This window comes from Ctenocephalides felis, unplaced genomic scaffold (assembly GCF_003426905.1).
Source record: "Ctenocephalides felis isolate EL2017-DRISC unplaced genomic scaffold, ASM342690v1 CF-g0.4_SCAFFOLD_01886, whole genome shotgun sequence".
Taxonomy (NCBI): domain Eukaryota; kingdom Metazoa; phylum Arthropoda; class Insecta; order Siphonaptera; family Pulicidae; genus Ctenocephalides; species Ctenocephalides felis.
This window is the reverse complement of record NW_020538040.1, coordinates 176,768,647-176,782,075: the sequence shown is the minus strand read 5'-3', so window position 1 is coordinate 176,782,075 and position 13,429 is coordinate 176,768,647. Positions and strand designations below refer to the sequence as shown.

The following is a 13,429-nucleotide window of genomic DNA, read 5'->3' as shown; positions in this document are numbered from 1 at the left end:
TTTGTAACATTTATTTTTTACTTTTTATACTTTTAAATTATGAAGTGTTATAAACTAATGACCAAAAAAGCTATTTTTACTTGAAACTCACTATATTGGGGCCAATTCTTCGATAAAATAGACCGTTGTTAATTGTTATGGCAACGCTATGTTACACTCCTTTCTTCATATAAATTGATAGTAAAAATTGTTAAAATGCTATGTATTTGCCGTGCGATCATGAGACATAAAACCTAACCTAGAAAACCCAAAAACGTCAAAAAAGAATGTTATCATAACTGCATCTTTCTGATGCGTCATGACGCATACGAGAAGTTAGATTTTATATGTGAAACGCCTGATGGTACAGATATTACTTAAGAAAATTTATATTTCAGTATGTTAAATGAAACATAAAAAAAACAAATTTCGTACAGACATCTGATTTCCTCTTTGAAGCTATCATTTCCATATGATTACTTAATCCAATGTTTCAATAATTTTATCTATATCGCTACTATCATTTCCACGAGGATGCTATAAATTCGAAATCTCATAGTTTTAACAATTTCTTATCAAATGTTATTTTCTAAAATATTACATATCATCTACATCCCATAAACATGAAATAAAATCAGCTTCGTTTTGATATGCTGGATTAGTGTTCATATATCAAATTCAACGTCACAGAATTGGATTTGCGTCACGACGGATCATGACCCGCCCGAGTGTAGACGATAAGGATTTGTTCTTATGAATTATTATACTGTTTATTTAGTCTATCAAACCCACATGAACGTTCACTTGTTTACGATATTTGTACAACGCATAATAGACTTAAAGAATAATGCCCATTGCCGTCTTTAGAATTATTGTGTAAATATGTTATTTTATCGCAAACGATTTCAGAACAATGTACTGACTCATAGGGTAAGAGGAAATAATCTTATATCGTCTGGAACATTTTGCTGCAGTTAACTTTTCAAAAAAATAGAGCTGAGCATGGCTCAATGGTAAGAAGTCGGTGCAGCAACTTTGGTTCTGGGTTCAATACCCACTTTGGCCAGCTTGATATTTAGTAGTAGTGGCATTAGATTTTCTCTTTACAATAATAAAAATCAAATTTGAGGCCGTTGCTGCATATATATATATATATATATATATATATATAATTGGTTTGAGCAATATATATGTAATAATTTTTAATAATACATCTAATATAATTTCATCTTAAAGAGAATGGTCAACCACTGGGTTGTTGTCTTCTAGAAACATTGGGTAAATGAATTAACATCACAGCAGCTCATAGCACACATAGTTTTGATTACTGTTTAAATATGACAAAATAGAAATGAAAAAATAACAAAATCACTATTGAGTATGAATCAACAATAAAATTTAACTGATCGAGTTTATCACATACCAAAAATCCAAAATTATTGATATACGGTAAGGCAAGTTCTATAAAATTGCCTTTTTTAACTTAATTTATTTCGTTATTTACTATTTTTATTGTTTACACCTTTCCAGGATTGGTCCTTTTTATCCCACCCAAGTGTAAGCTTTTATAGAGGTTATACAAAAAAATACTGAATCTAATTTAAAATTAACAATATTTTTTTTAATAAAAAACTAATAAACAATGTAGTTAGTTAAACAATGTATATTTAAAAATTTTATTGAAGTCTTGTGAACTAAACATTGGCCACAAACAAAAAATGTAACATCGAAATAAATATAGAACATCGAAATAAATATATATATATATATATATATATATATATATATAATTTTATTAATTTACTATCCATTAATTATATGGTATTTTCATTTTAGTATTGATATTTTTTATGCTTCGAGCTAATTACTTTCAGTAGAAAGGCACGATGCTTTTTTATTGTCGACGGCAATAAATGATAATATCTCAATTCCCTAATAAAAAATTCTAAATTTATTATAACAAATACATTGTTTATAGATTGTTTGAAATATGCAAAACATATTGCTTCATAACATTGTTATAATTGAATTTTTTTACGTTCATTTCAAGGTGTCATGAATCATTATGAGATACCTTTCATTTTTTTCAGTAGTGTTATAAATGATAATGAACGTCAAGTTCAATGTCTCGGAATAATATTTTTAGAGTAGCCCTTATTGTTGATAAAAAGTAATTGTAAATTGTTTATTTTGGGCTTACCTATCCATTTTTTTAACTTCCAATAAAAAATTACAAGCTGCCTAGAAATGAGTTTTAGTAATTGTTTTTGGTTCAATAAGTGTGGTATAAAGTTATCCAGTGGGTAGTCCTTATGTTATAGATAGTGCGATAATCATATAAATATATGATTATCTTATCCTACTAATGTGATTACTTATATATATATATATATATATATATATATATACATATTTTTTATTTGCTCTGAAACTAGTGTCAAAGATATTCAATTATCGTGATCATCGAAGATTGTCAGGATAAAATCTCAATTTTTCTTATATCAGTTTAATTACAATTTCATATTCTTGTATAATTACAAAACGTATGTCTTATAATAAGTAATTTTTGTTCTGTAGAAAGAATAGTAATTGAAAGATTTCTTTGAGGTGATGTGAATACAGTTTCTGCAATGAACACATTCTTGGCTGTAGTCTTAGAATTTTCAGTACAATTTGCATTTGCATCGCATATATTCTCACGTGCAGAATTAGATACATATTTGAAATATCTAAATAATATATAATTTTTAAAAATATTGATTGCATTCACCGTGGCCCAGTGATATGAGCTTTGGCATTGCTATCTTTCAGTATCGACACTTAGCTCAGAGAGTCTGATAGCGATCATTTGTGATAATACTAGAAAATACATTTCATTAACGTTTCCAAGTGAAGCTAATTTTTTTCCTGTATTGCTTCTGTAAATTAAAAGTATTATATCAGATTTAGAAAAATTCGGAATGTTTCGAAACTGACAAGAACTTTGTCTTTAACCAGAAAGTTCAAGTTCAATTTCCATTTCGGCATCCAAGTATAAAGCAGTAGTGACGTTGTTGACTGTTTCAAATTGATAATTAAATCAATTATTAGTGAAAATGAAAACAACTTTTCGGGTTTTGCTAAAGTAGTTGCGTGTTCACATCAAGTCAGGGTCACCAATTGTAATTACCTTATATATAAAACATTTACACTTATTCTATATATTAAAGAAAATAGTTTTAATTAATATTTAAATAGTATTAAATTTAGTATTAAACTTTTTTGAAATGAAAACATTTATATTGAAAAATCTGTAGTTATTTCATTTTTTCACGATCTGAAATAAAATGTAAAAAAATGAGGTATCTCATTGGAGATACACTTTCCAAAGGCATAAAGACCAACACGTATTCTAAAAGAATAATATATATTCTGATTGATTATAAGCATATATATACTGAAAATTTCTTTTTGGGAGAATTGATACACATTTTTTTAAATTTCTTAGTCTTCTTGATATACCACTACATCTGCAACGAATTAAAACTGTAATTGCAATTCAACCTAGATTTGTTACAATTGGGTTGCCTTCTATAATAGCGTTAGTAAACTACAAAAAAATCTGTAATGATCTTATTTTCACAACTTTATTACAAGTCCTTAAATTTCCACTACAAACGTGGATTTGCATCACACCCATGTAATTGCAAAGTTCCGGCACTCTGTGGCTCCCAATGCCAAAACTTCGAACATGAAACAACAATATCCATTGTGTTCGATGGTGAAAGGGTAAAATTTGATCAATTTGAAATTGCGTACAACAGAATTCATTATAATTTGCAATCTAAAGTGTTCAGAAAAAATATGCAAACATTTTGCGATCCTCTCGTTGCATGCGATAAAAATATCTAGATGCGAGTTCACGAAACACGAGGCATCGATTTGTGCGATTGATATGAAAAGACGTGATGAGAGGTAATACGGAAGCTGGGCATTTTTTATTCAAAATTTATTATTATTGAAAGATTCTTTTGTTTCCTTCGACAAGTAACCAGAAGTAAAAGTTCTATGAGCTGTTGAGATGATACTTCTCAAATTTGCTTGTTTAGAAGACAACCCAATGGATATCCCATCTAAATTGATGAAATTTATATTAGAAGGTGGCAACCCAAGCGATTTTTTGTATGAGGATTAATAATGACAATAAAGGGTAGTACTCGAAGACTCTCTACTTTTTTATTGTTTTTTTTCGTGGCATTCAGCCACTTCCAACATTCTTAATAGTCATTACCTCCTTTTTCTTCCTGCTTCCAATATTATCTTCTTTTTCAATGACCTTTTATATAATCAAAGTATAAGAGTAAATATATGTTTCTATATAAATAACTAATTGATTTTATTATTCTATGTAGTTTAAAACTATCCCTAAAACTAGTGATGAAAATCAAACAAATCTCACAAAGAAATTAAAATAATTACAATCCAATTAGTATAAGTTACCAGTATTACTTCTACTTTAAATATAATAATAAATTTAAGGTTAAGCGAATAACAAATAAATATAAAATTATATTTCTTTAATTAATAGAGTTCGAGTGAATAAGTTCTATTTGGTTTGAATATTACCAGTCATAAGGTTTGGGGCTAATTGATCGTGATTTGTTTCAAATTAATTATACCAAATCGTATTATTTCTCTTTGTTGAGAATATTGGAGTTCTGACACTAAAATTAATTTTTAAAATTTAAATATTTTGGCATATTTTTTCAATCGGTACACTTATCTAATCATTTTTGATAATTATCAATTATTTAAAAATTTTATGTAAATTTATTTACATACAAATTAATTTGTGATTAAAAATATTACCAGCTCTCGTTTACCAACGGCAGCAACGTACTTGGTGATTTATTGGATATCTTATTGAACTGAATACTATTTGTAAGCACATATTAATAAATAATTTTCTATGCTTATAGATTCGGATTGATATTAAAGTTTTTGCTTTGATATTCCAGACTCATGTAATATATGGATATTACTAAATTAAGCTATAACCGATCCAGCAAATTGGGCTTTGGAAATTTTAACTCGTAATTTTTACGAAATCGAATAATTAATATATGGAGTAGAAATATCATTTAGTGAATAAATTTATTATTAAAAGTAATGGTTGAAAAATATACACACTTACTGCTGTGTCCATGCATTAGATATTTTTTGAGCAAAATTTAATTACGAGGTCTGTTTAAAGAACAATTTTGAATATAGATAAGATTATTATTTCAATCATCTAGGTTTCCTTAATTTTTATTTTAGATGTCGTATGGAGTCAATTTAGACTCCTATCTCTTATTTATGCTGACAAGGACGACTCTTTTGTAGAGTTCAGTTAATTTTCGAAATGCCTCATTTAAGAGATATCCAGTTGCCTTAAAAAAATATACACAAAAATCTGTGTTCCAAATAAACAAAAAAATCATAACAAACTAATACTAATTTGAGAAATTGATCTATTTTCACTCAATCGCGTGATCATCCTCAGACTATATATATATCCATTCATCATTATTAGTGTTTTAACCTTTTTAATCTTTTAACGTTTTGTTAGCAATACACCCCTTGTTGCATATCATAGTTCATTTAAATATAAATATATAAAACACGATGCAGGAAATCTGACCTACATTTTCAGATTTATTCTATTACGATAACACATTGTGCGCGCGCTTTTAGCCATTTAATTATTTCGTTTGAGCCGGGAAATGAATTCCCATTGGAATAAAGCTCAACTTTAAGGAGTCGTTAAGAGTAAATCACAGCGCGCGACCGAAGCTTTTTTTTCGCGAATCCGGTATGACAACGGACTTGTAAAGTCTGAAATGGTGTTATAGAAATCGATTTTTTTAAGTATATAGTTCTTAAAACAAGAATTAGAAGTATACTAAAATTAGTAGAAAACTCGTAACATCTAATTAAGTAATGCCTAACGTCAAAAGAAAACGGAGGTTTTACTCTGCATTGTTATTGTCATTCTTATTGTAATAAATATATTAAATTGAAAAATTGATTTATGGAAATTATTAAAATAATAAAAATTAAGAATTGATTATAATAAATTAAAATTTTAAAATTACAATAGTATCTATATGAAACTATAACATATATAAAATTAGAAAATCATTTATTTGTTAAAACCGTAAAATTTTAGTGGTGCATGACATTGTGCCTTAAAGCAAATTTCTGGAACTTTCCGTACCTTAAACATCCGTGAAATGAAATTAATCAACAAAAATTGATCAATGATTAATAACAATTGTTTTAAACATTTTCAAATAATTATTAGAAATCCTACCCAATTTAATATAAGTGCTTATATTTGACCAGTAACTTATATATATATATATATATATATATATATATATATATATATATACATGAAACGTAAACACATAAACAAATACTCAATTTTTTACAACATCAATACGAGTAAAATGTTTTTTTAATCATTCAATGAAACTAATGAGCACGTCTTCCTCTTAATACAATTCGAATATTTGTTATTCTATTTTTGTAAATTTTAAACCATTCTAGTCGGATGCTTCATTTTTTCCAAAAACCACTATTTTTTAACTTTTTGCTCCATATCTTCGAAACGCCTACAGAACTGCCTTTGCCAAAAATTAATCAGCATGTCTCCTCGTCAATATCAGTCGAATCAGTTAATGCGTGCTCCCAAAATCGTGGGCAAAAAATTGTATCAGAACATTCATACAAACACATATACCCATTTTTTTCTAATGTATGCCTCAATGTTCAGTAATAAATGCAAGAGTTTGCATTTTAGATTTTTTTTTATCACTAACTTACCGCATTAACTATGGAAATTAACTATTGTATGAAGCATTTAAATAATTTTTTTGTCATTTATATTTTAATATGAATAAGAAAATTTTAAATAAACAATAATAATCTACAATAATATCTAAATACAATTACTGTAATTTTTTCTTTAATCAATACCATTAATATGTTCATAAAATATGATCTGATATCAATATATTATATATTTAATTTGATCTGATATTATATATTTTATTTTTAAAGAACTTATAATAAGATTGTTGTTTGAAGAACAACACTAATTTAAACATCTTACCATATATAACTTCATATAAGAAAACATTTTATGCAGTTAAATGATATTTTCTGTATTTGACATGATTGATATGAAATTCTTACTTATTTTTTTGACTTTTTTGTTTATGACCAATGGTGTTGATTTTACATTATTAATCAGCAAACCGATATAGAATATTGAGAATATCGTTCATCTAATTTTACCACAACAAAAACCACATAAAATATTGTGAATACCCGCATTCGCTCAGTGAATTTATTCGGGATATTTATATTATTAATTTCCAAACTTCCAATATTCTATTGAATAATGCCCACGCGCGTTATTTCAGAAGTATTTTGGAATTTTATGCATTGTAGTTGCTTTGCTTATTAGAATTCTATATTTAGATGGAAATATATTTACCGTGAATTTTATGTATATTTGATGCAATTATTTTAAATATTTATTTTGCTAGAATATTTTGCTTTATTGTTTAAATTTGTTCGTAAATGTTTTATGTATCGTGAATGTGCATAATTTATGGCTTAATAACAAATATGTTGACAATTTTGTTGTTGTTTTACACCAGGGCTGGCAAATCTTAGAGAATAGAGAAAATAGAGAAAAGTATCTTAGATATTCTGAGATATCCATAAATGAAATCCTATCCCACTTACTTATTTTCGTTGTTATAATTTATTACCAATTTTCGAAAAATTTGTTATATCATTTTGTTATTCGTATACTTGTCGAACAACAGTTAACATTATAGCAATACATTAGACACAGTTATCATCTTCATGAGTCATTCCAAATTTATTCAAGTAACATCGTTTATGTACGGTTACTAAGTTTTTATATCAGTGACTTCCAACCTGTGGGGCGCGCCCCCCTGGGTGGGCGCCATACCGTCCCAAGGGGGGCGCGAAGCTATTTCAAAAATAGTATTTTTAAATGCTGAGTAAGTGTCAAAAACAAATCAACAAATTACTTAAAGTACTTCTAAGAGTGTTTGAGCTCAAAAAAGAAATTGCTATATTTCTTGTGATAACAAAAGAGACGGAGCAATCTTGTTTTAGGACACAAAGTTCCTCGCAAAATTTGCGTATTTAGTTGATATTTTTCAAAGACTTAGCGATTTAAATAAATCAATGCAAGGATCTCAAATTCGTGCTTTTGTTCAGAAAGACAAGATTACGGCTTTTATGAAAAAATTAGAACTGTGTATAGCTAGTATCAAATAACTTTATAACTTTAACATGTTTCCCACTTTTAAAATTACTTGTGTTACTGATGAAGTAGAAGTAAGTAAAGATCTTATTATTATATCAGTCAAATGACTAGTCTACGAAACCAATTTTCGCATTGCTTTATCTAATTACGTCCAAATACGAATGGATTAGAAATCCATTTACCATTGAGAAACATGATGATTTTGGTAATTCAAAAGCGGAGCAGAAAATGATAATTGATTTATCTAGTAATAGCACATTGAAGCAGATGTTTCAGGACGAAAATATTTTGTTAAGTTTTGGTTACCAGTAAAAGACGATTTTGCTACTTTGACAAATAATGCTTTAGAAATTTTATTACCATTTGTGAGATCTTACTTATGTGAAACAGAAAATTCTTATAATAAATAGTTATGTTTGTATGTATATTTTTTATAATTTCAGTTATGTTAAGTATATTAAAATTAAATTGTTAGAAAAATAAGAAGGGGGGGGGGGCGCAATATTTTTTTCATTCGAAAGGGGGGCGCAAGAAAGAAAAGGTTGGAAACCGCTGTTTTATATAATAATAAAAGCGTTGCAAATACTGTTGAAAAATTCAAGTTTAAAGTTCACCCCTTTCTACTCGAATGCCGCCACTCCGGCGGCAAAATACATATTAATTCTGCAATTTGCGAGTGGAAAGGGTTGAAACTTACAAAAAGTTAAATGAAAAAAGGTTTTAACAAGGTAGTTTGAACATTAACGAAGTATAATTTTTAGTCTATAAAACACATTATGGTTATAAATTGTACTCACAATCAGTTATGAAACTAATACGTATTTTCGTCCGGTATCAGTAGTACTAGATTTTTTACAATACGGTATTCCGAAATTACAAAAAATAACATACAAATTTAGCTATCTCAAATACGTTGCGTATATATTTGGTTAAACTTTACTGCATTCAATAATTTGAGATTTTTTTCATTTACTTTTAAAGAATAGTACGTTTATCATGACTATTGCATTTTTTTTTCATTTGATTCATTACTTGATGAGAAAACGTAGTTATTGTTTTGTTTATTAACATAACTCATAAATTTACATTTTTCGTTAATATTTTTACATGTAGATCACTCATTTCCACTAATTTTTTGATTCATAGACTTTATTTTCGTTACAAATGGTTGTAATATGTGTTTGAATTATTTCATTCTAATTTCATTCACTCTTAATGAACTGTACATACATTTGTAATGATAATGGTTGATTATTTCAATTTGATGTATTCAAAATACATGTCACTTTCTATTATCATAACTTACAACTTACATTATTTTTTGTTACTCCTTTGATATAAAGACCACATACATTACCACCAATTTGATCCTCCGTTTTTGTTTCATAATTAGTAGTAGGTAACAATTGTCTGAATGGTTTCCCTGAATGAACTAGCACAACCTCCTTTCAAAACTTCCCAAAACGTTAGACATTTTTCTTCCTCATGGATTTACTATCATAATTTCCCCTGCCAGCCCTGAAACAGTGTACCTAACCTCTCTCTCTGATGGCAAACGCCCGGTGTGTATGGTCTGATCCGCAGATGGGGCCGGAAAGCTCGTCCAGGCAGTGCAGCGGGAGCGAGGAGGGACGCCGTGGACTACAGGACGGGGTACATCAGGTCGCATCTTCGGTCGCCGTCCGGCAGGGTGCGGTGACCGGGACGACCAGAAACCAGAAGCGGTTGCCTCCGCGAAGGCACAGCCATCATTACTCAATAGTCAGAGATCGGGAAAGAGATAGCGCTGATTAAAGTGCTAAAAGACCCGATTGATTAGCAATTTAGCATGCTGGATTTTGGCAGCAGAGCCAGATGAGTAGATTCTGGTATGCTTAAGTTGGTACTGTACTAAGAACTTTGAATTAAAGTGGTCGGTAGATTTGTTACTTTAGCGGTTGAAGATCTTGGCACGTGGGGAAGTGATAGCGCCTGTACTGAAACTCTACTTCAGTATAGTGATTTTATATATTATATATAGGTGCTATCACGACTATACATGTCGAGACCTTTACATGTCAAATATTTGGTTTGATCTCATTAAGAAGCGTTATGACATGTTTTCAACTTTGGCAATGATTTATAGTACATCAAAGTATTATATTAGGTTTCTTTGTGATAGTCGAAAATAAATTTGAAAATAGCGACAGCAAGAGATTATTCATATGGATATAGCTTTCCAATGCATTAAGAACTAAGAACTTAAAAAAAAAACAGCAAATTTGGTGTTATCATGTTTATGCATGTCAAGACATGTCGAATATTTTGTTTCAACTCATTAAGAGGCGTTGTGACATGTTCTCAACTTTGACAATGATTTATAATGCATCAAAGTATTAAACTAGAAATAGCGATACATTTTGGTATTGATATGATGGGTATTGATTTCTAACTCATTGGATCGATACCGTACTAAGAAATTGCAGAAGGCCAGTAGATTTATGACTTTCTTGGTTTAAATTCTTGACACGCATCATTCTAATCCAGTATAAAGATCAATTAGAGGGAAGTCCCGTAACGCCGGACGGCACCTAAAACCGGACACTCTATTTAACACGTATTATTAAAGCGACTATAAATCTTTTTATTTCAAAATACAAGTGAAAGGGACGCGAGGGGCAAACAGGTGCAGGATCACGCGCCAAGTCACCTGTGACGCACACGGCCACGGCGGGAGCAACCCTTTGTTGTTTTAGGCACAAAAATACGGAGTCACCTAAATATTAATGGTAGTAATTTTAGTGTATTTATGCATTTACATTTTAGTGGCATTCAAAAATAAAAGTAGTTCTTGATTGCTATCCGTAAAATGATAGAATATTATTATATATTTTAAACAATTTTAGTAGGTACCACCAAATGAACGAAATTGTCTGTCCTTTAGCACCGGACACTAAGTCGTCCCTTAGCGCCGGAAGTAACATATAGATATTTCTTGTGAGAATTGACGTGATTTATTCTATTTATTTAATTTAGTTTTGTATGAGTGCTAACGGTCACTACATACTCCCATTTTTCGTATTTTCTAGTCAAAGAATGAAAATTTTATGATGAATGCTGCAGTAGAGCATCGGTGTGGCCCAGCCAAAAGGGTGGATAATTAGTGATTTTTTTTTGCAATATCTAAGAATATTTGTCAAACACAAATGTGCAGACATTCCAGAGTGTGGAGATGGCTACATATGTGTTTAATGCTGGTTATTTTGAAATGTCCGGTACTAGGTGCCATTTTATAAAATCCTATTTTTTGTTACCAAAGTTTGATTGATAGTAATAATTATTGTTTAGCAAAGATTGCGTTTTTGTTAATTTAGTTTGATTCACACTTTATTATCTAACATAAGTCATAATTTAATAAACATTTTGTAAATTATTTTTTGATTTATTTATAAAAAAACCTTAGGTGTGCGGCACTCAAAGACTTCTCCCTACATATTTTCGTGCTATTATGTCTATGCATGCCAAGACTTTTACATGTCAAATATTTCATTTGATCTCATTAAGAAGCGTTATGACATGTTTTCAACTTTGGCAATGATTTATAGTACATCAAAGTATTTCTTTGTGATAAAAAAAATGGATATAGCGACAACGATAGATATTTATATAGGCATCAATTCGCCGTCAAAGTTCGACATATAAATATCATATACCATAAATATAATTAGTTTATTTGATGGTTAGAAAAATGTTGAATATGTGAATTCAAATAAACTTCAAAGGAACTAACGGTAACGGTATTACTAATAATATTAGTTCCAAATTTATATTCACGATTCTAAAACTATGAGTGTTATTTGAAATTAGGTACAACGAATACCGCCAATTTGTATATTGACTTATATACATATAAATATTTGCATAATAGGTTTTGTACCCATTTTAGTTGCAAATTATTATCCAATGCGACTTTTTGCCTTATTCATTGTTTGGCAACTAAGTTCTAATATATCAATAAATTACTGACGAGATGATCCAAGCGTTGGGAATAAATTAGCATTTCACTAAAAATATATTTATATACTTTTTATATAATTAAAAATTTATTGTTCTTTGCCGTATAATTATTGTGCATTCGGATGAATAAATATTGCTTATCCAGCTTATCAAGATAACGTCCGAAGTTAAAATAATGAAAGCGTACTTATTCCTATATGACTTAAGATTTGATTAAAATTTATTTGTTTCTTTTGATTTTTATTGAAATTTCAATTTAATACGGTATACTTCTTGGCTCTTCAATACAATAATGTTATTAAAGTTAATTATCAAAGCTGTATCTAAGGACTTTATCCTGGTAGCAGTAACCGTTATTCATAAAATTATACAAATAAAAATAATTTATTAACGTATTCTGTTGCAACATATTTCGTTCGACGCAAACAATGACATTATGCTAATCGAGAATAGTTTTGATTAATTTGCACGTTTAATGTATAGTAAGCAAAAGTTGCTGTAGAATCAATCCGGAATCGGTTCTGGTAATATGGGAAAATTATCGGTGTACAAATAACGCGTTTGTACCACACCATATTAAATTGCTGGCATTGAAGATAAAACAAGTTTATTGACGTACTTCTCATTTTACAATTATTTGCTTCCGATGTCTTTGAAAACAAAACGATATTTATTCAATTGGTGAATGAACTGCTTTCTTTCCATAATTAAATGAATTGAAATGGAATGCGTATATTAATTTTTTTTTTATTCATAATATTTTTCACAAAGTAATTTAGCACATGTTGTGTTTCAATCTATGTACTCAGAATTTTATTAGCATCAGTATAACAGAGTGCAAATGTTTTCTATTACCTAAATTGATATTATGCACTAACACGATTCCAAGCAATTAATTTCAAAGATTGCATTAAAGATACTGGTAAGATTAATTTCCAATGTTAACTTGAGATGGATATATGACATCATATATTATCCTCTGTCAAAAACTCTGACGTCAATGGTGAACGTGTTTCGTAAGAAGAAGGTCTGTGCGTACATAAGATATGAAAACTGCAATTTGTTTTGTTCTTGATATTTATTTTAGTCATATGTAACACAAATGTACAGGTCGCAATT

At 29.1% G+C, this 13,429-nt stretch overlaps 1 protein-coding gene across 1 annotated transcript in view; it reads left to right on the top strand.

Moving 5' to 3' along the window:
• LOC113376549 (putative thiamine transporter SLC35F3) overlaps window positions 1-10,022 on the top strand; it is a 78,256-nt gene extending 68,234 nt beyond the window's left edge. Inside the window, exon 11 of the mRNA XM_026616509.1 lies at window positions 9,899-10,022. Within this exon, the coding sequence (XP_026472294.1) occupies window positions 9,899-10,013 (115 nt within the window). The 3' untranslated portion in view covers window positions 10,014-10,022. The remainder of the gene's footprint in view (window positions 1-9,898) is intronic.
• Window positions 10,023-13,429: the final 3,407 nt, after the last annotated feature.